This window comes from Dipodomys merriami, unplaced genomic scaffold (genome assembly GCF_024711535.1).
Source record: "Dipodomys merriami isolate MVZ:Mamm:240054 unplaced genomic scaffold, mDipMer1.0.p SCAF_1, whole genome shotgun sequence".
NCBI classification, from domain to species: Eukaryota; Metazoa; Chordata; class Mammalia; order Rodentia; family Heteromyidae; genus Dipodomys; species Dipodomys merriami.
This window is the reverse complement of record NW_027202270.1, coordinates 122,204,896-122,226,025: the sequence shown is the minus strand read 5'-3', so window position 1 is coordinate 122,226,025 and position 21,130 is coordinate 122,204,896. Positions and strand designations below refer to the sequence as shown.

The 21,130-nt window shown below is 36.2% G+C and overlaps 1 protein-coding gene and 1 non-coding gene across 5 annotated transcripts in view; both read right to left on the bottom strand.

The window, feature by feature from the left end:
• Positions 1-426: 426 nt before the first annotated feature.
• The window catches only part of Gtf2a1 (general transcription factor IIA subunit 1), a 35,137-nt gene continuing 14,433 nt past the window's right edge, over positions 427-21,130 (bottom strand). For 3 of the 4 annotated variants that reach the window (XM_070028471.1, XM_070028483.1, XM_070028488.1), the window contains 6 exons: positions 19,309-19,373; positions 17,548-17,623; positions 15,842-15,975; positions 10,772-11,092; positions 4,728-4,817; positions 427-1,542 (listed from right to left, as the gene is read on the bottom strand). In XM_070028471.1, coding sequence (XP_069884572.1) covers positions 1,435-1,542; positions 4,728-4,817; positions 10,772-11,092; positions 15,842-15,975; positions 17,548-17,623; positions 19,309-19,373 — 794 coding nt within the window. In that variant the 3' untranslated portion in view covers positions 427-1,434. The remainder of the gene's footprint in view (positions 1,543-4,727; positions 4,818-10,771; positions 11,093-15,841; positions 15,976-17,547; positions 17,624-19,308; positions 19,374-21,130) is intronic. The other variant, XM_070028478.1, reaches the window with a different exon arrangement.
• LOC138835322 (small nucleolar RNA SNORA79) lies at positions 20,676-20,819 on the bottom strand. Its single transcript, XR_011374553.1, has one exon. It is a non-coding gene; the product is annotated as a small nucleolar RNA SNORA79 (small nucleolar RNA).

The window sequence follows — 21,130 nt, the reverse complement described above, 5'->3', positions numbered from 1 at the left end:
TGTCAAAATATGTGGAAAGCAGAATTATTACTAGAAACAAAAAGGTAGAGGTGAGCGTTGCTGCAGGTCTCCCAGGCAGCTGATTCACACTGAACACAGCAATGCCACACTGTTCTTTAGAGTCTATTGCAGAAATAGAGCTACCCATTCTTAATATACATATTAAATTTCTATTATTTTTAATATACAAGTCAAATTTCTGTTTTTTTTTTCCAATGTGCAAACTGGAGCCTGTATTATCAGTGGCCAGAGAGTCTGTATTATCAGTGGCCAGGAAGGGCCACCCAATTAAAGAGGTAAATATGTACTTAGTGGCCCACCTCCCTCTACCCACCCCCGTGCCCCCCTCAATTACAAAGTTGCTTTTAAAAACTTTGTTAAATTAAAATAATAGTTTTAAATTCTTTACTAGTAAACACAAGAAACTTCTATAATTACCAAATTTTTTTAATAAAAATTCAGATCCTCATTACCTGCCCTTATGCTTTAATGTACAGAATGTCATCTGACTGTTTAAAGACCAGATATTTATATGTAAGCACACACTTCCACCCAAGAAAACTCTCCATATATTCATGTCTATTTAATATTTAACTAGATGGTACCATTGGGAAATAAAAATATATTCTTGATGAGTCAATCTGGGGTTTCATTTTGAAGTATGGGGGAAAAAAAAACAAGTTTTTAGTAAGGAAATTAAAGTTGCCATTTTAATTCCATTCAACTCAGATAAGACCTAAGTCTTCAAATTACATTTAACAAGTATGAAAACCTAATTAAAATATCCATTTCTGGGTCAAACTGTCTTCAAACTGTGATCACTTATTATTTCCTGTACATCTTAAATAGATGTTTCATAAAGCAAAGAGGTATATATATATTATTGAGGGAGAATAACAAGTAAAAATATTTAAGACCTATTCTGTGTTTTAAACTGTTTCCTTATACAAGTGAATTAAAATTCAACACCATAATTTTGCCCTTTTGTAAAAAGCTCACACGCAATTTTTACCAAATATAACCACATACAATAAGCAATTTCAGTTCAATCTATCAAAAGGGAAGTTTCTTCAATTCATTCCAACAAGTAACTTCTGGTTGAGCCCAAGTTGGAGGCAGGTATATAGACAAAGCTTTACATGCTAATTACCAGTGGCAGGTTCTTGTATTTAAAATTGACAATTATGGTTCTCCTACACAAAACCCTTCCCTCCCACCCCAAGTATCCCAGGTGCTACAGTTCCATGGCTTGCCAGTTAGAAGTAGTGTCTATGTCGTCAAGGTCTATCTTTGTTCCAGTAGCTTTGTTTCTACTGCACTTTGCGGACATGCAGAAGTGAAGTTTTGGTTGATATATGTCCAAGTTTCAAACCGTCCACTTTAAATTTTTTTAAGTTTCTTTTGTTTTATTTATAAAAGAAAAGAAACAACTCTTCACCATTCTGCATCTCCAATGGCTTTGGAAAATATATAATCTCTTCCATTAAGATTCATGATGCCATCCTTGAGATGAAATTTCCATTTATTTTTACTCCTGTGTATCTAAACCAAAACAAAATTAAGAGAATGTAAGATACAATAAAACAAATTTTAAAAAGACAAAAATCTTACAAGTTTGTCTTAATATTGGATCTGCAGCTCTATGATATAACCATTCACTAAATGGGTTTTTTAAAATAATTTATAACTAGTATTCTTATACAGTACACTATATGTATTCACTAAAGTAGTTAATTTTTTATAAGTAATCCAATTATGATTTATTTTGCTAAAACTTTTTATAATGATTATAAGACTCAACATGGAAGTTTTCATATGACAATGTAGGTTAGGTGTGTACACTGAAGAAATTTTCTGAGATCTGACTTTCAAAGTCCATGGCTTCTCCTACCATTGCCGCTCTCTATGGTAATACTCTTGGCAAATAGCTGTTCAAAATGTCTGCTCAACTGATCTGAAGTAGGGAGTAGAGAACTGTAAATTAAATTATTCTTTTTTTAGGACAGTTCCCTTGTGTATCTTTTGTATTTTACCTCTTATTAACCATGTGAATGTTAAAGCTCTATTTTTATTTGAACAAAAGTGAAAAGTGCAATTTGAGCGGCAATCCATTTACTTTCCTTTATGAAGGAGTGTTCCAAATATAAGGAGGAAGGCCTCAAACTTCCCAATGAAAAATATGTCAAAACAGAATAACCTATAAAGGTGAAGGCTCTATAGTTTATATCATTTTCACCAAGTGTTCTAACAGTCCTTATTTACTTACTGTGTCACATCATTAGCATTTAACTAAGATTCTGACTTAGCATTTGGAAACCTTTTTATCCTTTCTGTAATCTCCCTAAAACTGACTCTCATTGAAATCCTAAAGATTAGACTTTAAAATTAAACTAAAATTCATGGAGACTCAAAGCACATTCAACTTCATTTAATATAGTATAAAACACACTACTATTTTTTTTTGTTGGTTGAAAAATCAACCCTACTACTTAGATTGAAGTATTCAATCTAATTCTTAAAATTAGACCTCTGAACACTTTAAGACTTTATTGTTCAGCATTAGCTTAAAACATTAGTGTATCTAGAAGCAAACCAAACCAATTTTAATCTTTAATGTATTTTCTGTTCAGTTTATATGCAAGGAACACACAACCATTTCCTTACAATAAAAAAATCCTTAAAAAAGAATTTTATTCAGTATCATTCTCTTGCCTGATGAATTTTACATTTTTATCACAAAATTGTGCTTTGGATAATTTGGTTGCACACAATTTCTGTCTAACTTCATGACAAAGATTTGTTGCTATCTGCTTTAATATTAACCTCACACACTTACTGTATGTGTATAAATAAAATCACATAATTTTAAGGTTCATAATACAGAGAATTAAGAACACTCAAAAGGCATAATGCACAAAAGCAGATGCTTTTATAAAACTCTCAATAACTTCATTGACTTAATTTTGTAAACATAACTGGTCTGGTTTTACTTTTTTATTTTTTTATTTTTATTTTTTTTTTTTGGGGGGGGGTTCCGGTTGAGGGGCCTGAACTCTAGGCCTGGGCACTGTCCCTCAGCTCTTCAGCTCAAGGCTAGCGTTCTACCACTTGAGCCACAGCGCCACTTCCAGCTTTTTTCTTTTTGCTTATGTGGTGCTGAGGAATCGAACCCAGGGCCTCAGGCATGCAAGGCAAGCACTCTACTACTGAACCAACTTCCCAGCCCCTGGTTTTACTTTTTAATTAAGAAATTGTATTGTGTTTAGCATTCTACCTATAGATCTGTTTACAATTAGCATAGCTACCTATTATATTCATGTATATAAAAGCAACATAAATTTAAGTTTCATGCTGGACAAATTTTGCATGTTCATGACTACAGCTCCAGAGCTCAGAACTGTCTAGTAGTCCTAGGTATTCAAAAACTATTTGCTAAATGAATAAATTGATTTCAAACAAGATCAAATTGCTCGTTAAGTTTTCAGCATTTGGTAAGGACCTCTGCTGAAACTGAATTTAAAATGCAAATTGATGTTACAAATTAGTGTTAAAAAACAAAATGTACTCCAATTATATATCTTGATTATATGCAATAACTATTTAAAAAAAATAATCTTGGAAAAAAGCACCATTAAGAATACAGACAGGAGCCAATGGTTCATGCCTGAAATTAATTATAGGTATTCAGGAGGCTGAGATGTGAAGATCACAGTTGAAAGCCAGGAGGGCAGTAAAATCTGTAGTCTTATCTCTAATTAAACCACTGGAAAGCTGATAGTGGAGCTATGGCTCAAGTAGTAGAGTGTTAGCCTTGAGCAGAAAAGCTCAGGGACAGTGCACAGGTACCACACTTATAACCCTAGCTATACAGAAAACTGCTAGGATTGAGGTTTGATGATATGATAGTCCAGGCAGAACAACCTGAAAGATTTATCTCCAATTAGCCAGCAAAAATTGTGGAATGAAAACATAGCTCAAGGGTAGAATGCTGGCTATGAGCAAGAAAGTGGAGCAAGAGTGAGAGGCTCAGAGTTCAAGCCTTCACGCCTTAGTAACAGCACAAAATAACAGTAACACCGCCCTCCACCCCCACCCCCAGTAATTCCCATAAAACTTTAAATGGTCTTAATAGTATCAAAGTACGACAGTTAAATAACTTTTAAGTGATTTTCATAAAACCTAACATTCATTGGATTTCAGCTGTTTATTGTCCTAGTTCCTCTTAATAACAAGGAAAAAAGAGATTCAATTACCTTTTAGATTTGAGTAGTTGAAGGTAATTATTGCTGTTAAAAGACAATCTCTAAATGGAAAAAAGATTACAACCCTCTCCATTTCATTGTTTTTCAAATTTTATAAAGGTAAGAAATTGTTTTATTCATACTACTGAAAATAGTCCATGAAAACCGTAACAATTTATCATTTATTTCATAAAAAATTGAAGCAGTTGCCCGGTTTAAAGATGAGGTTGGGAATACTGCTTAGCAGAAGACTGCTTGCCTCGTATGCATGAAGTCCTGGGTTCAATTCCTCAGCACCACATAAATGGAGTAAGCTGAAAATGGTGATGTGGCTCAATTGGTAGAGTACTAGCCTTGAGCAAAAGAAGCTCAAGGACAGTGCCCAAGCCCTGAGTTCAAGCCCCAGGACTGGCAGGAAAAAAAATAAAGAAAGAAAGAAAGAAATTTCAACAAATCATTTCAGTCATCTGAAGATGAAACCCTTACCTTATCATATTGGCATACAACAACATTTTCTGTGTCAAACAGTTCCTGTCCTTCCTCATCACTCACGTCATCTTCACTATTGAGGGGCTCCTACAAATAAAGAGAATTTATAACCGTATTTCCTATGTAGTCTATCTAGTGTTTAATGATAAAAACACAATGAATATGCTCTTCAAGAAAAAGTGCCAAATATATATTTATATGCACTATAAACCTATTACTAATCAATTTCTATTCTAGGTTTGCCAATGTTAATTTCATCAAGAAATTAAATACAATTAGAATAGTTAAGGAATGAATATAACTTCAAGTAAAAGTTCAACTTTATTTCTTTTATTCTTTAGCATTAGCACCAGAAAGTAATTTTCCACAGTAACTGCTTAAGAAATAAACCTGGAAACAGAAATTTTTATGAGACAATAGTAACAATAAAAGTGCAGATTGGTGAAACTGGAAGAGGGCAACATAAAAGACTGGCACTGAGCTTGGGATTCCACATTAAGGACGAGCTCTCTCAATACAAATTAACATTTCCATCATTTTGATGGTTATGGCAGAAGCATAAAATTTAAGACTGAAAAAAATCTCAATTTAAGAGTCAAAATAAAACCTGACTCAAATAACTCATTTATGATAAAAGACAAAAGCTAAAACTCAGATTCCTAACAAATGGAGAAAAAGACTGGACAAAATACAAGAAAAGAAAATAATAGGCCACTAAGTCTAGGCCTATGCTAATTCAAACACATGTATATGCAAACATATACTCTTTTATTCAATTTTGAAAAAATATAAGGTGAAAACTCAAGGTAAAATGAAAAAGTAAGGGCTGGGAAGGTGGCTCAGTGGTAGAGTGCTTGCCTTGCATGCATGAGGCCCTGGGTTCGATTCTTCAGCACCACATAAGCAAAAAAGAAAAAAGCCGGAAGTGGTGCTGTGGCTCAAGTGGTAGAGCGCTAGCCTTGAGCTGAAGAGCTGAGGGACACCCCAGGCCCAGAGTTCAGGCCCCACAACCGGACCCAAAAAAAAAAATTTTTTTTAAATGAAAAAGTATATTGAGTTAACAGTTTAATTCACTTAAGTAACCATTCTAACCCTTTTAAAGTGTATAATTCAGATGTACTGGCAACACTCACAATGCAACTATCAATAATTAGTCCCAGGAAATTTTACTTTTATTTATTAAGCAATCACTCTATTCCATCCTGTCTCCAGGCAAGAACCAATCTGCTAATTTATGTCTTTACAATTCTGGACATTTCATATAAATGGAGTTATACAAAATATAGACTTTGTGCCTTTTTCATAAGATGACCAACATTTACTTTCTTTTTAACTTACTGTCATCTAACTAGGTATGAAGTGGCATCTAACTATGGTATTGCATTCCTCTAATGACTAATGATGCTCAACATCTTTTTCATTTTCATGTACTTGTGAGCTACTTGCCTATCATCTTTGGAAAAATGTCTATTAATCTTTTGGATTTGCTTATTCATTCAACAGTAGTGGTGGGATTTTAACTCAGGACCTCACATTAACTCTTGACCTATGTCCACAACCATACCACCGGCTACAATGCCAGTTTGTTCACTTTAGTTATGTTTTGAATAGGATCTCAGGTTCTTTCCAGGCTGATCTAGACTTCAACCTTTCTTTTATGCCAACGATGTAACTAGAAGTGACAAGCCATGCCATCATGCCCAGCTTTTTTTATTGGTTGAGATGGGGTCCTACTTTTTCCCTAGGCTGGTCTCAAAGAGCCTACTGACCTCTGCCTACCTATCTCAAGCAGCTAGGATTCCAGGTATGAGCAGTTGTATTTCTCTTTAGCCATTCTGGGGTTGTTTTTTCATTGTTGAGCTGTTCTTTATATATTTTAGACACTGGATTCTTGTCAAAAACTATTTGCTGCCGGGCGCTGGTGGCTCACGCCTGTAATCCTAGCTACTCAGGAGGCTGAGATCTGAGGATCGTGGTTCAAAGCCAGCCCGGGCAGGAAAGACCATGAGACTCCTATCTCCAATAAACCACTAGAAAACCGGAAGTGGCGCTATAGCTCAAGTGGTAGAGCGCTAGCCTTGAGCTGAAGAGCTGAGGGACAGCGCCCAGGCCCAGAGTTCAAGCCCCCACAACCGACAAAAAAAAAAAAAAAAAAACTATTTGCTAATATTTTTCCTACTTTGTAGATTACTTTTACTTTCTTTTAGTGAATTAAAAATGAAGATTAATTTCATCAATGAAAATCCAGATAGTCTTAAAAAAAAAAACTAATTTATCAGAACAACTTCAAAAAGAAAGAAATACTTGCCCCAGACCCAAGTGGCTCACACATGCAATCCTACTCAGTAGCCTGAGATCTGAGGACAACAGTTTAAATCAACCTGGACACAAAAGTCAGTGAGACTCTTTATCTCCAATTAACTACCAAAAAGCTGGAAGTGGAGAGGCAATTCAAGTAGAAGTTAGCCTTGAGCAAAAAAGCTTAGAGACAGTACCCAGGCTGAGTTTAAGCCACAAGACTGGCACACTCAGGTTTGCATGTGTGCACACAATCACATACATACACAAAAGGAGAGTGGGTGGGAGGGTGGGCAAGGGAGGAGGGAGGAAGAGGGAGAGAGGGGGAAAGGGGGAGAGGTGGAGAGGGGGGGAGAGGGAGGAAGGGAGGGGGAGAGGGAGGAAGGGAGGGCAGGCAGACTTATCAAGAAATTCTAGTTAGGGCAGTATTAACCTGAACAAAACAACTTAACAAAGAAACAATACTGCATCAAGTAAGGAGTACCAGTAAGGGTATTAACGTGAAAACCTAGCAAGAGAATGAGAAAAGAAAAATCGCAGATTCACACATGAATATAAATATAAAGCTCTGAATGAAGACACACATTTACAAGAATAATCATACACAATGATTAAGTTGTGTTACTCCAGCAATGCAAAACTGGTTTGCTTTTCAAAGACCAATTATTGAAATTCACCACTAATTACAGACTATAGGTAAGAAACTATATAATTAATAATTGCTGAAAGTATTTAAGAAAAAAATTCAAATTTATTTATAGTTTTAAACCAAAGAAAGTTCTTCGCTTATTATAAAAAAGAAAACTCTCATCTGATAAAAGGATACACACAAAATATTAGCAACAAATATTACACTTAAAAGCAAACACCTGATGCTTCATTTCCTTTAATTTTCTTTTTTTTTTTTTGGTGCCAGTCCTAGGCTTGAAACTCAGGGCCTGCCCACTGAATCTAAGCTCCTTTCCTCAAGACTATGCTCTACCACTGGAGTCACAGCTCCACTCCAGTTTTTCTGGTAGTTAATTGGAGGTAAGTCTCACAGACGTTCCTGACTGGGCTGACATCAAGCCACAATCCTCAGATCTCAGCCTCCTGAGTAGCTAGGATTATAGATGTGAGCAACCTGCCTGGTTTAATTCTTCATTTCTAATCAATTTATTTAAAAAAAAAAAATTGGGGGGGGGGGTCTGGTCGTGGGGCCTGAACTCTGGGCCTGGACGCTGTCCCACAGCTCTTCAGCTCAAGGCTAGCACTCTACCACTTGAGCCACAGTGCCACTTCCGGCTTTTTTCTTTTTGCTTATGTGGTGCTGAGGAATCGAACCCAGGGCCTCATGCATACAAGGCAAGCGCTCTACCACTGAGCTATCTTCCCAGCCCCTGGATTATATTCATTCTTACACCTATTCAGTCAAAAAATACCTTTTATAGCTATATATATATATATATATATATATAGAGAGAGAGAGAGAGAGAGAGAGAGAGAGAGAGAGCGAGAGAGAGAGAGAGCGCCCACATTTTTCAAAAATTTAACCAGTAATAAAAGCTGCCATTTTTCAGATACGATATAATCATCTACACAGAAAACATGTAAAAATCTGCAAGAAAACTATTAGAATTAACAATACATTAGGAAGGTATCTGAGTCAATAATGACTCAGCAAAAAAGTGAAAACCACCAGCAAAAAAGTGGAAAAGTAGAGCTGGGAAGGTGGCTCAGTGGTAGAGTGCTTGCCTTGCATTCCTGAGGCCCTGGGTTTGATTCCTCAGCACCACATAAGCAAAAAGAAAAAAGCCGGACATGGCGCTGTGCTCACGTGGTAGAGTGCTAGCCTTGAGTTGAAGAGCTGAGGGACAGCGCCCAGGCCCAGAGTTCAGGCCCACGACCGGACCCAAAAAAACAAAACAAAACAAAAAAAGCGGAAAAGTAATGAATAAATTTTTTTAAAGTGTCACTTAAAAAAGAATCAAAACTATACAGGGCTGCTCAGCAGCAGAGTTTTCCTAGCTAGCACTCATGATACCCTAGGTTTAATCCCTAGAACTGCAAAAAAATAAAATATTTAGAGAATAGATGGAAGGAGACCTGAATGTGCATTTTCACATACTAAAATACAGTAACAAGTGAATATATGAAAAGTTGAAACTCATCAGTATTTAAGGAAATGAAATTAAAACCAAAATGAGGCCATTTTCTATTTACCAAACTGGTAAAAATTAAGGAACCTGACAGTAGCAGAAACTGGTGAAGATATATTGATATTTTCAACAATTATTCATTAAATAAGAAAAGATGTGGGGCTGGGAAAGTGGCTCAATGGTAGAGTGCTTGCCTTGCATGCATGAGGCCCTGGGTTCGATTCCTCAGCACCACATAAGCAAAAAGAAAAAAGCCAGAAGTGACGCTGTGGCTCAAGTGGTAGAGTGCTAGCCTTGAGCTGAAGAGCTGAGGGATAGCACCCAGGCCCAGAGTTCAGGCCCCACGACCAGACCAAAAAAAAAAAAAGAAAAAGGAAAAGGAAAAGGAAAGAAAAGGTAAGAAAAGATGTAATCTGTACAATAATTTGGCATATTCTTATAAAGCTAAAAATTTGTATGCCTTGGGATCCAGCAAGTTAGTGTTTACATACAACACTTAAGAGAATTCTTTTATATGTATTACCCCCAAAGACAGACACAAGAATATTTCAAACTGTAACAGTAAACAACTAAAGTAACAATTATAGCCATTAGATCAGAAAAAGGATAAATCAATTATGGTATATAGGTAAAAATAGTTACAGCTATGTACAACAGCTAAAACCTCAGGAATATCATTTTAGGGTGCAAAAAAACCAACATATAGAAAAATACATAAAGAATTATTCCATTTATATGTTTGAAATGGACAAGCAAAGCTAAAAAAGTATACTGTTAAGGAAAACAATCTCACTGTAGAAAAGCAAGTTAATGATAAACACTAAGTTTACGGACATAGATATACTTATCAGTATATACTTATCAGGAGATGTTAAGCAGTTAAAAAAAATTAATTAGATGGTGGATACCAGGATATTTTTATTTTGAAACTTTTTATATTCATTTGTATTTAGTCAGTATTTAATAACTTTTAAAAACACTTAAATTATTTTGTAATACGGTCAAAAAGAAGGCCACTTTTTATGCTGAGGCACACAACGAGTGATAAAAATTGTGGTGGGACAAGTTTCATCTTGGGCAAAAGTAACTAAACTGGGACTATGGAGAAAACAGAGACATCAATAAGCTTCTAGAAGCAGAAAGATGCCAAGAACAGGAAAGATTAAGAAACTGATATAGAATATGACCAAAAAACCAAAAAGTTTAGAATAAATCTGTCTCATTGAGTTTTTGTGAGTTTCCTCTCTCTTCAAATGTTGTCTTGCCTTTTTAATGACTAAAGTAAAAGACTGACCACATCTACTTGTTCTGTTCTACCATTATGAATATATTAGCCAAAGCTTTAGAATGACTTGTGTCTCCTCTATCCTTATTAATACAATTTAACTTGGTATAAATACATTTTTTAATTACCAGCTATGTGAAACAATTTTCTTTTAAAGATAAATATAGCCAGGACAGTTTAAAAATGGTAGTACATACAGAACAAAAAGTCTTATACTGTATGACACCAAATAGCCTCTGGAAAAAATGAAATACAATTTCTCAGTTAAACTGGACATGACTGAGTAGTTTCTTTTTCCAAGTCTGCCACTAGAAACTTACTTCCTCCACCTGCCCATCTTCAGCTCCATCTTTCTCTTTATCTTCCTCTTCATCATCATCATAGTCTTCTTCTTCATCTTCATCTTCTTCAGATGACGTATCCCCAGTTCCATCAACTTGTAACACTAATGGAGCTTGCTGCTGAGTAGGCTGGGCCTGTGGTTGCTGTTGGCCAGTTGCAGTTATCTGAGCTTGTGCTTGTGTGGGTGCTGCCACTGTCGTAGGTATAACTTGAGTCTTATTTCCTGTAAATAATATTTGTGGAGGCTGGATGATGACACCTGTCTGTGGTGAAATCCCTCCAGGAAGAGGAGCTAGGACCTAAAGCAAATAAAACAAATAAGGAAAAATCAAATATACCAAAAAACGCCTATTAGAAGGATTAAGTATGGTAGTTAGAAACTGGTCCAAATTTTTAAAGAATCACTAGCAATGTCATTTATTCATAGTTAAAACTACCAAAGCATAAAAGCTATGTTTAGCTAGTGTACTAACCCATTAAATTTCCATTTTATCATTCAGGTTTCTGAAAAAGATTTTCTAAAGACAACTACTTCATTTACTGAGTACTTATACATATACCAGATACTAAGCCAAGTATTCAAGTAATTTTAACATATAAATTGCAAAGCTCATAGTCACTAAGTAACAAATGTTGAGCCTAAACTCTGTGGTCTAGAACTCATGCTTTTACTGTAATGCTGCACTGTCTCCATACAAAGAGTACTGCATTTGAGAATCTGAACACCTGAATCAGATATAGAGCTAAAGAAAGACACTAATCTCTATTAGTTTAATTTCACTGTTAGACTAGGGATAACGAATGATTCTGAACACTGATGCAATCAGTAGCTTAAAAACTAACAATACTACCAGGTACTAGTGTCTCACACCTATAATCCTAGTTATTCAGTATTCTGAGACCTGAAATCATGGTTTGAAGCCAACCTGGGTAGAAAAGTCCATGAGACTCTTATCCAATAAACTACTCAGAAAAGGCCAGATGTGGTACTGTTGGCTCAAGTAAGTGGTAAAGCACTAGCCTTGAACACAAAGAGGCTCAGGGTTGGCACCCAGGCGGAGTTCAAGCTCCAGGACTGGCAAAAAGAAAAAGAAAAAGAAAAAAAGGTGTGTGTGTGTATGTGTGTGTGTATGTGTGTTGATAGAAGAGAGACCAGTGGCTCACACCTATAATGAGACCTGGATGATCACAGCTCAAAGCCAACCAAGGCAGAAAAATGCACAAAATTCCATCTTCAGAGATAAACAGCAAAATGCCAAACTGTAAGTGGAGTGGCAGCTGAGCAAGCACAAAGCCAAGTTCAATCTCCATTCTTGAAGATGTCTAACTCATACCTCAATATTTTGATTTAATTGACTGATGAAAGGTACTGATTTAATTTACAATTCCACAGATGGGTCTATCATGCAAACCATGTTGGAAAACCACCAGAAAACATAATCTTTAAAATTATTTCCAGGTTCTACATTCTAAAATCCTAAATTTGAAAAGAATACATTAACAAATATGAACTATATATATATATATATATAAAACATTCATAATTATAATTATTAATAAATTAGAAGTGCTGTTAGTTTCAAGCATACAATTCAAAACCTGCAAAAACAAGAATTTCCTTTCAGAAATTTACAGATTAATGGTTTAATAAGCAAATACAACACAACAATAACTCAAAAAGCCATGCATACCTAATGTGAAAAATATTTGGATTTGAGAGAATTTCAGATTTTTGGATTTCCATTGGTAATCTATGCAAATATCCCTAAACCTGAAAACTCCAAAATCTGGTACCCCACTCACAATAAACGTTTTGGATAAAGGAAACTAGCCTGTCTGATTCAATGAGAACATAGTAAGTGGTACTAAGGTTAGTTTAGGAAACAAAGCATAGTCAGTGACCTTCCCAGTAGGTTACACTAGTTTCTGTTTGTGCTTTAAGAATAGCCAGGCTGCTCTCTAGTTTATCTGGAGGCAGTACAGGAAATTGCTACATTCAAGACCAAAGGCAGGATTCTAATTTAAAGAATAATATCAAGTCTAATACAGAAAGACAATAGCACATGATTATGGAAATCAGAAATTAGTTTGGCTGAATAACCTTGCCTAACCTATCTTGTTATCAGTTTATATATCTGTCTATAAAAAAAAATAATATAAAGCCAGGCACTGGTGGTTTATACATGTAATACTAGTTACTCAGGAGACTGACATCAGAGGATTATGGTTCAAAGCTAGCATTTTAAATAGCACAAATTAGTTGTGCTGTGGCTCAAGTGGTAGAGCACTAGCCTTGAGAAAAACAACAAAAAACACACCAGGGACAGAACCCAGGGCCTGGATTCAAGACCAAGGAGACACAGACAGACAGCACAGACAGACAGACAGACAGCACAGACACACACACACACACACACACACACACACACACACACACACACACACACACACACACACACACACACACACACACACACACACACACACACACACACACACACACACACACACGAAAAGAAAAAAAATTGAAACAACAGTAATTGAGGGTAATTTTTATGGTCTTGGGGCAATATCCCTGAGCTCTTTTGCTCAAGGCTAGTGTTCTATCACTTGAGCCACAGCTCCACTTCTAGTTTTCTGGTGGTTAATTGAAGATAAAAGTTTCACCATTTTCCTGCCCAGGTGGCTTCTAATTACAATCCTCAGATCTCAGCCTGCTGAGTAGCTAGGATTACAGAAGTGAGCCACCAGTGCTCGGCCATTAATTCAGTTTATAAACATGCTGAGTAACTTGAGAAACTAAAGACAAGACATATACCTCAACATTAAAATAAAAGCTACATAAAGACAAGAGATATACCTCAACATTAAAATAAAAGCAACATAGTATTAGGCAAACCTGTAGCCAATAGGGGAGAAAAAAACAATTTCCTCTGAAATCACAAACTAGACTATGTAAGTCTTTTCTCTACTCTTACTTAAAATAGTGCCTGAATTCTCAACCAGACAATAAAGCAAGAAAAAGAAAAGTAATACAAATACGAAAGAATTCCAATTATCTCCTTACAGAAATCATATATTTCAAAGATTCTAAAGATCACAGAATACACATTCAGCAAAATGCATGATACAAACACCAACAAAAAGCTGGGCACCGGTGGCTCATGCATGCCTGTAATCCTAACTACTCAGGAGGCTGAGATCTGAGGATCACGGTTGAATGCCAGCCCAGAAAATCTGTGAGACTTATCTCCAATAAACCACTAGAAAACTGGAAGTGGCACTGTGGCTCAAGCGGTAGAGTGCTCGCCTTGAGCTGAAGAGCTGAGGGATAGCACCCAAGCCCAGAGTTCAAGCCCCACAACCAACAAAAAAAAAAAAAAAAAAAAAAAAAAAAAAAAATTAAATATCTAGAAATAAACTTTACTAAAGAAGTAAAAAGAACTCTAACAACGAAAACTATAGAACACTGAATAAAGAAAATTATATATTAGAAGAAGGAATGATCTCTCATGTTGATGAATCAGCAGAACAGTAAAAATAGCTGAATTACCAAAACCAATATAGATTCAATGCATAAAATCTCAATGACATTTTTATAGAACTAGAAAGGCAATCCTGAAATTCATATGGAAACAAAAAAATCCAGAAAAGCCAAAGCAATGTTGAGCAAAAACAATAATATTGGCTATATCACAATACCTGATTTAAATTATACTACAGAGCCATAATAACAAGAAAGAACATAACTGTGGCATAAAACTGGCTATATCACAATACCTGATTTAAATTATACTACAGAGCCATAATAACAAGAAAGAGCATAAAAAGACATGGCATAAAAAAGACATGTGGCATAAAAAGACATGTAGACTAACGGCATAGAATATCCAGAAATAAAACCACATAGCTACAGCTGCCTGATTCTTTAAAAAGGCACCAGAAACATATGAAGAAAAGACAACTGCTTCAAAACAAATGGTGCTGGGAAAAGTGGAGATTCACACATAGAAGATTGAAACTAGATCCTTAACTGTCACTCTGTACAAAAAAATCAACTGAAAATGTCTCAAAAATCTTAAACTACTATCTGAAATTTTATACAATAGGAAAAAAAAGACACATGACTTGCTGAATAGGACTAATTTAGCTCAGGAAATAAGAACAAGAATTGACAAAGGAGGTTGCATCTAAACCAGAAGCTTCTGTTTATCATAGGAACCATTATTAAAGCAAAGAAACATGTAAAATGAAAAAAAAATCTTGGATAGCTATTTATGAGTCAAGGGATTAAAATTCAAAATAGATAAAGAGCTCTAAAACTTAAAACATCAGCAGAACACCAATGGCTCATGCCAGTAATCCTAGCTACTCAGGAGGCTGAGATCTGAGGATCACTATTCAAAAGCCAGCCTGGGCAGGAAAGTCTATGAGTCTCTTATCTCCAATTAACCACTAGTAAACTGGAAGTGGCACTGTGGTTCAAAGTGGTAAAGCTCTACCCTTGAACAAAAAAGCTCAGACACCACCCACACTCTGAGTTCAAGCCTCACAACCAAAAGAAAAGAAACCTTAAAACATCAAAAGACAAATAATCCATTAAATGAGCAAATGAAATAAACAGAAGAGGTCACAAAAGAATATAAATAGCCATAAACACACAAAGAGGTGTTTCACATCCTGAGCCATAAAAGTAATGGAAATCAAAATAATACTGAGATTTGATTTCATCCCAGCCACAACAGCTATCACCAAAAAAACAAACAACAAATATTGGCAAAGATGAAGGGAAAAAAGAAACTATGCTATTACACATTATATGCCTGTACAAAAATATAACAAAACCTCTCACTTTGTACAACTAATGTATGCCAATATTTTTAATAGATGGTAATTCTTTTCATTAAAAAAACATGCTGAATATACATTATGCTACGAGACACACAACAGAAAATAACAACTCTGAGTGAAAAACCATGGAAAAAGCCAGGGCAACCACTTAAGGAATCCACATAGAAGATGGAAATGGTAACTGAAATCCCTTTTACCTGTTGTATAACAGGAGCTTGAACTCCACCAGGCTGCATTTGTGGTATAACCTGCTGTTGTAGAACTACTGACTGTTGAGGCTGAAAGATATACTGGGCACCATTGGCTGCTCTGACCACCTGGAGAAGCTGACCTAAAGCAAAAAAGCAAGTATTCTGTTACCATTTTAGCTGTTATCCCACAATAAGTGAACTAATATGAAATCATGCATGCAAACTTAACTATAACCATTATCTCTTCTAACTACCCTGCATGTTCAAATACACTAAAGTAATTAAGTATTGGGGTTTTTTTCCCCCACATTTACTATCATTCTTTAGCTGTTATTCCAATAATATTTTTTGCTTTGTTTTTGGTGCCAGCCCTGTGGCTTCAACTCAGGGCCTGGGTGCTGTCCCTGCGCTTATGTTCAAGGCCAGCACTTTACCACTGGAGTCCAGTGTCTCAGCTTTTTCTGAGTGTTTTGTTGGAGGTAAGAGTTTCATGGGCTTCCCTGCCCAGGCTGGCTTCAAACCATGATCCTCAGATCTCAGCCTCCTGAGTAACTAGGTTTATAGGTATGAGCTATCTGTGCCCAGCTTTTTTTTTTTCTTTTAATTGCTCTGATTTGGGGTTTTGGGGGGGTACTTCAGTTTGAACTCAGTTAAGTTCAATACATTGAGTCATAGCACAGTGATCCAAGTATTGAGAGCTATTCATTTGTAAAGCTTTAGAGAAACAAATACAACAGTACATGTATATACTTTAAACAAAACCATCACAGTACTCTCTGTCAAAACTACAAAAAGCAACCAAAGTTTACAAAACCAATTGACATAGACTACCACCTAACACTAATGGTATATCTGGCTTGACATGGACTACCACCTAACACAAATTGTATATCTGGCTTATGTACTCAGAAACAACTTCCCAACAGGTTACCTCAGGTGACCTTCAAATTAATCTTTGAATTAAATTAAGCTTTTTGTTTACATGTTAGTCAAATATAGAGTGACACAGTCCCTATTTGTTCTCTATAAATTTAAGTTAGTAAAACAAATAACTATTAAATTAAGATTTATTTTTCTTTTGGGAGGGGGTGCAGTCATGGGGACTGAACTCTGGGCCTGGGCACTGTCCCTCAGCTCTTCAGCTCAAGGCTACCACTTGAGCCACAGCACCACTTCCGGCTTTTTTTCTTTTTGCTTATGTGGTGCTGAGGAATCGAACCCAGGGCCTCAGGCATGCAAGGCAAGCACTCTACCACTGAGCCACCTTCCCAGCCCTGAAATTAAGATTTTTATAGAGAATAATTAAAATCTATGCTAGTAACATGACAGAAGTCATGTACTAAAGTTTAATGCAGAGACATTATGTATAATAACATACACTAAATTTGCATGATTTGATTTGGCATCACACATTAGTTTGACTGAAGTGTAAACTCAGGATAAACATGTTTAGTAAAAATAAACTCAGTCACTATGCATTTCTATGTAATTAAAGGTCTTCAATATAGTGATTCACAGATCAAAAGCTCAAGAACAATTTTCATTTTTTCTACTGCATACTCAATAATGATTAACTTTCATAATCTAAGCCAAATGGTAACAGAAATTCAATTAAAACTGTCTCTCTTACAATAAAGACAAAACCTAACATAATGTTAAGTGGTATAATTTACTGAACAATACATAAATGAAGTTCTCTTATTCCTAATGACCTGAATTTGTTAATATCTGTTGAACAGGAGTCACACCTGCAGGCAGTGCTAAGGTAGCAGCTGTAGCAGCAGCACTCTGAAAAAAATAAAAACAAAGGAGAAAAAAATCAAAACCACAAATGTACAAAACAGAATATAAATAGTACAGGAAAATTTGTTGGTAATATATGATGTTGATGATAAAATCAAATGGTACAAGACCACCTAACCTAATGACATATATAACCACTGTAAGCAATTAAATAGAACAGTATAATTGTTTGGTTTCCCCTTCTGTCCCCACCACACACACCAAGTATATACCACTTCAGTATTCTATAAAGTATCAATCCTTTATATCTTTATATTACCCTATACATTTTTAGTAAAATACACATTTAAAAATAAATGTATACAAGCCGGACGCCGGTGGCTCATGCCTGTGATCCTAGCCACTCAGGAGGCTGAGAGCTGAGGATCATGGTTCAAAGCCAGCTCGGACAGGAAAGTCCTTGAGACTTTTTTTTTTTTTTGGTGGGGGGGTCCGGTCATGGGGCCTGAACTCTGGGCCTAGACACTGTCCCTCAGCTCTTCAGCTCAAGGCTAGTGCTCTACCACTTGAGCCATAGCGCCACTTCGGCTTTTTTCTTTTTGCTTATGTGGTGCTGAGGAATCGAACCCAGAGCCTCAGGCATGCAAGGCAAGCGCTCTACCACTGAGCTACCTTCCCAGCCCCTCCTTGAGACTCTTATCTCCAATTAACCACCAGAAAACTGGAAGTGGTGCTGTGACTCAAGCTAGTTTTGAGCTGAAGAGTACAAGGACAGCGCCCAAGCCCAAAGTTCAAGCCCCATGACCAACAACAACAAAAAAAGTTTACAAAATTAAAGTCATTCCTTATTTTTTCCTCTCCAAGTCTTTACTTCCTTATACCCAGCTGCCTGTGTTCAATTAAAATACACTAGGCAAAATTACAAATATATTCATTTCTTGGCTTTTTAAATTCCTATCAGAACCAATAGTTGTCTACATAACAACACTTGTATCTAAAGATTTTCCTTATGGTGTAGCTGTTAAATCTTTAGAGGTCATACTATCAAAAAGGGGACATATTCCTTTACCCAAAATGCTGGGAGCAAGAAGAGATTTCAGATACTTTTCAGATTTGGAAGTACCTGCATATCCGTAAGATTATCTAGGGGAGGGAACCAAGTCTGTGAACAAAATTAACTTATGCTTGTATTTTAAGTATTTTTGTTTGGAGAGATGTTAAGAAAGGGAGTCACTACATAGACCATGATGGTCTCAAACTCACAATACTCGTGCTTCTATCTTTGGAATTGGAATTACAGCCAAGTGCGCAACTATACAATTTTCCACTTGTAATCTCAAAAAGTTTCAGATTTTGGGCTGAGTGCCAGCGGCTCATGCCTGTAATACTAGATACTTGGATTCCTAGGAAGACCTCACATCAATAGAAAAACACTAGGTATGGTGGTCCGTATCTGTCATCCCAGCTATGGCAGGAACTATGTAACTAAAAGACTCAAACTCCAGGCCAGCCCTGGCAAAAGTGAGATCTTATCTTAAAAATAAGCAAACTTTAGACTTTCTGCTAAATACAATTTCAGCAAACTTAAAAACAAGCAAAAAATAGCTCAAAGCAGCTGTTTTTCTCAGAGCTTCAATAATTTTCAAGATGCTGAAATATTACATACTTAGACATGGCCACTGTTTTTATATGAATTAAAGTTCACCTAATGTTGCAATTTTAATTATTACCATGCTTGATGCATTCATATGCTGTATCAGTTTAGAATCAGGAACAATAACTTGTGGTGCTGTGGCTGTAAGGAAAAAAAAACAAGTACATAATGTAAACAAGCATCATGAAGCTATTCCATAGTCACAAGGGTGTAATACAATGCAGAATGCTTTTTTCATATTTTAGGCATTTAAATACTTTTTAATAATGCTTTTTAAAGAAGTTTTTAAATTTGTGTTGAAAACAGTATAAAAAGCCAGGCACTGGTGGCTCATGCCTATAATCCTAGGTACTCAGGAGGCTGAGATCTGAGGATCAAGGTTCAAAGCCAGCCTGGGCAGGAAAGTCTGTGAAACACTTACCTCCAATTAACCACTCAGAAAACCAGAAGTGGCATGATGGCTCAAGTGGTAGAGTGCTAACCTTGAGCTGAAGAGCTCAAGGACAGTGCCCAAGCCCCCACAAAAAAAAAATAGTATAATAGACCTACTATATCCGACATTGGAAAACATTAGTAAAACAGGTGCTTATGGTTCACACCTGTAAGCCTACCTACTCAGGATCATGTTTCAAAAATTCAAAGCCAGCCTAGACAGCAAACTTTGTAACATTCTTATCTCCAATAAACCACTCAGAAAACCGAAGTGGCTGTGTGGCTCAAGCGGTAGAGTGCTTGCTTTGAGCAGAAGAGCTGAAGGACAGCACCCAGGCCCAGAGTTCAAGCCCCACAACTGACAAAAAAAAAAAAAAAGAGAAGCTGGGGACAGCACCCAGGCCCTGAGTTCAAGCCCCATGACTGATTAGATATATAGACATAGATATAGATATATAATGCATATATATTATATATATGGAAATACCGAAGGACACAGGGAATTGTGGGAACACAAAATGGTAAGATATCTAATAGTTAAGTATATACATTTCTGTTCATTCCTAGATAAGCTGGAAATCTTCAAATGGAATTTAGCTTTGCCTTACTTGGCTAACCCAGAAATTAACTGCTTTCTTCATACTACTACGTTGGAAAAAGTTACTAATCCATTAAGAGTAAATTCAAACTTAAAACTATTAATCTACACCGTCTTTTTCTCTAGCTTGACAATTGCCAAGATTATGTTACTCTCAATTGTTTAAAAAATACAGTATGAGGGCTGGGAAGGTGGCTCAGTGGTAGAACGCTTGCCTTGCATGCTCAAGGCCCTGGGTTCGATTCCTCAGCACCACATAAGCAAAAAGAAAAAAGCCAGAAGTGGCGCTGTGGCTCAAGTGGTAGAGCGCTAGCCTTGAGCTGAAGAGCTGAGGGACAGCGCCCAGGCCCAGAGTTCAGGCCCCACGACCGGACCCCCCCCCCAAAAAAAAAAAATACAGTATGAAAATAATTAAGTGTTTGACTCCGCAAATTTCAGAGAATACACAGATAATCCCATTACCTTAATATTCTCTGAGTGAAGAAAATCAAACTTTAATTTATGATGACCTAAAATCCTAATGCCAGAACTAATGACAATAGGAGGAACAGTCATCAAAGAAGATATAAAGAACAAAATAATTTGACACAAGGTACAGTATTGAGTATTAAAAGTCCTATCGATATAAACAAGACCTTTACACCAAATAGTCCGGTCATATATCACTATCAATTCTATTCTACTATACTGTCAAGTAAGACAAGTGGGCAACTAAGTGATTACTTAGGGAACTTTCATTTATCTTTCCTCTCCAGTAATAATGAAGACTCAATTAGAATGCTCAGGAAATTCTGTAACTGAATAGATACTTGTCATGGAAAAAAAAAAACAACCTTTGCAACCTATATAATGAATCAAGAGTCTTTTC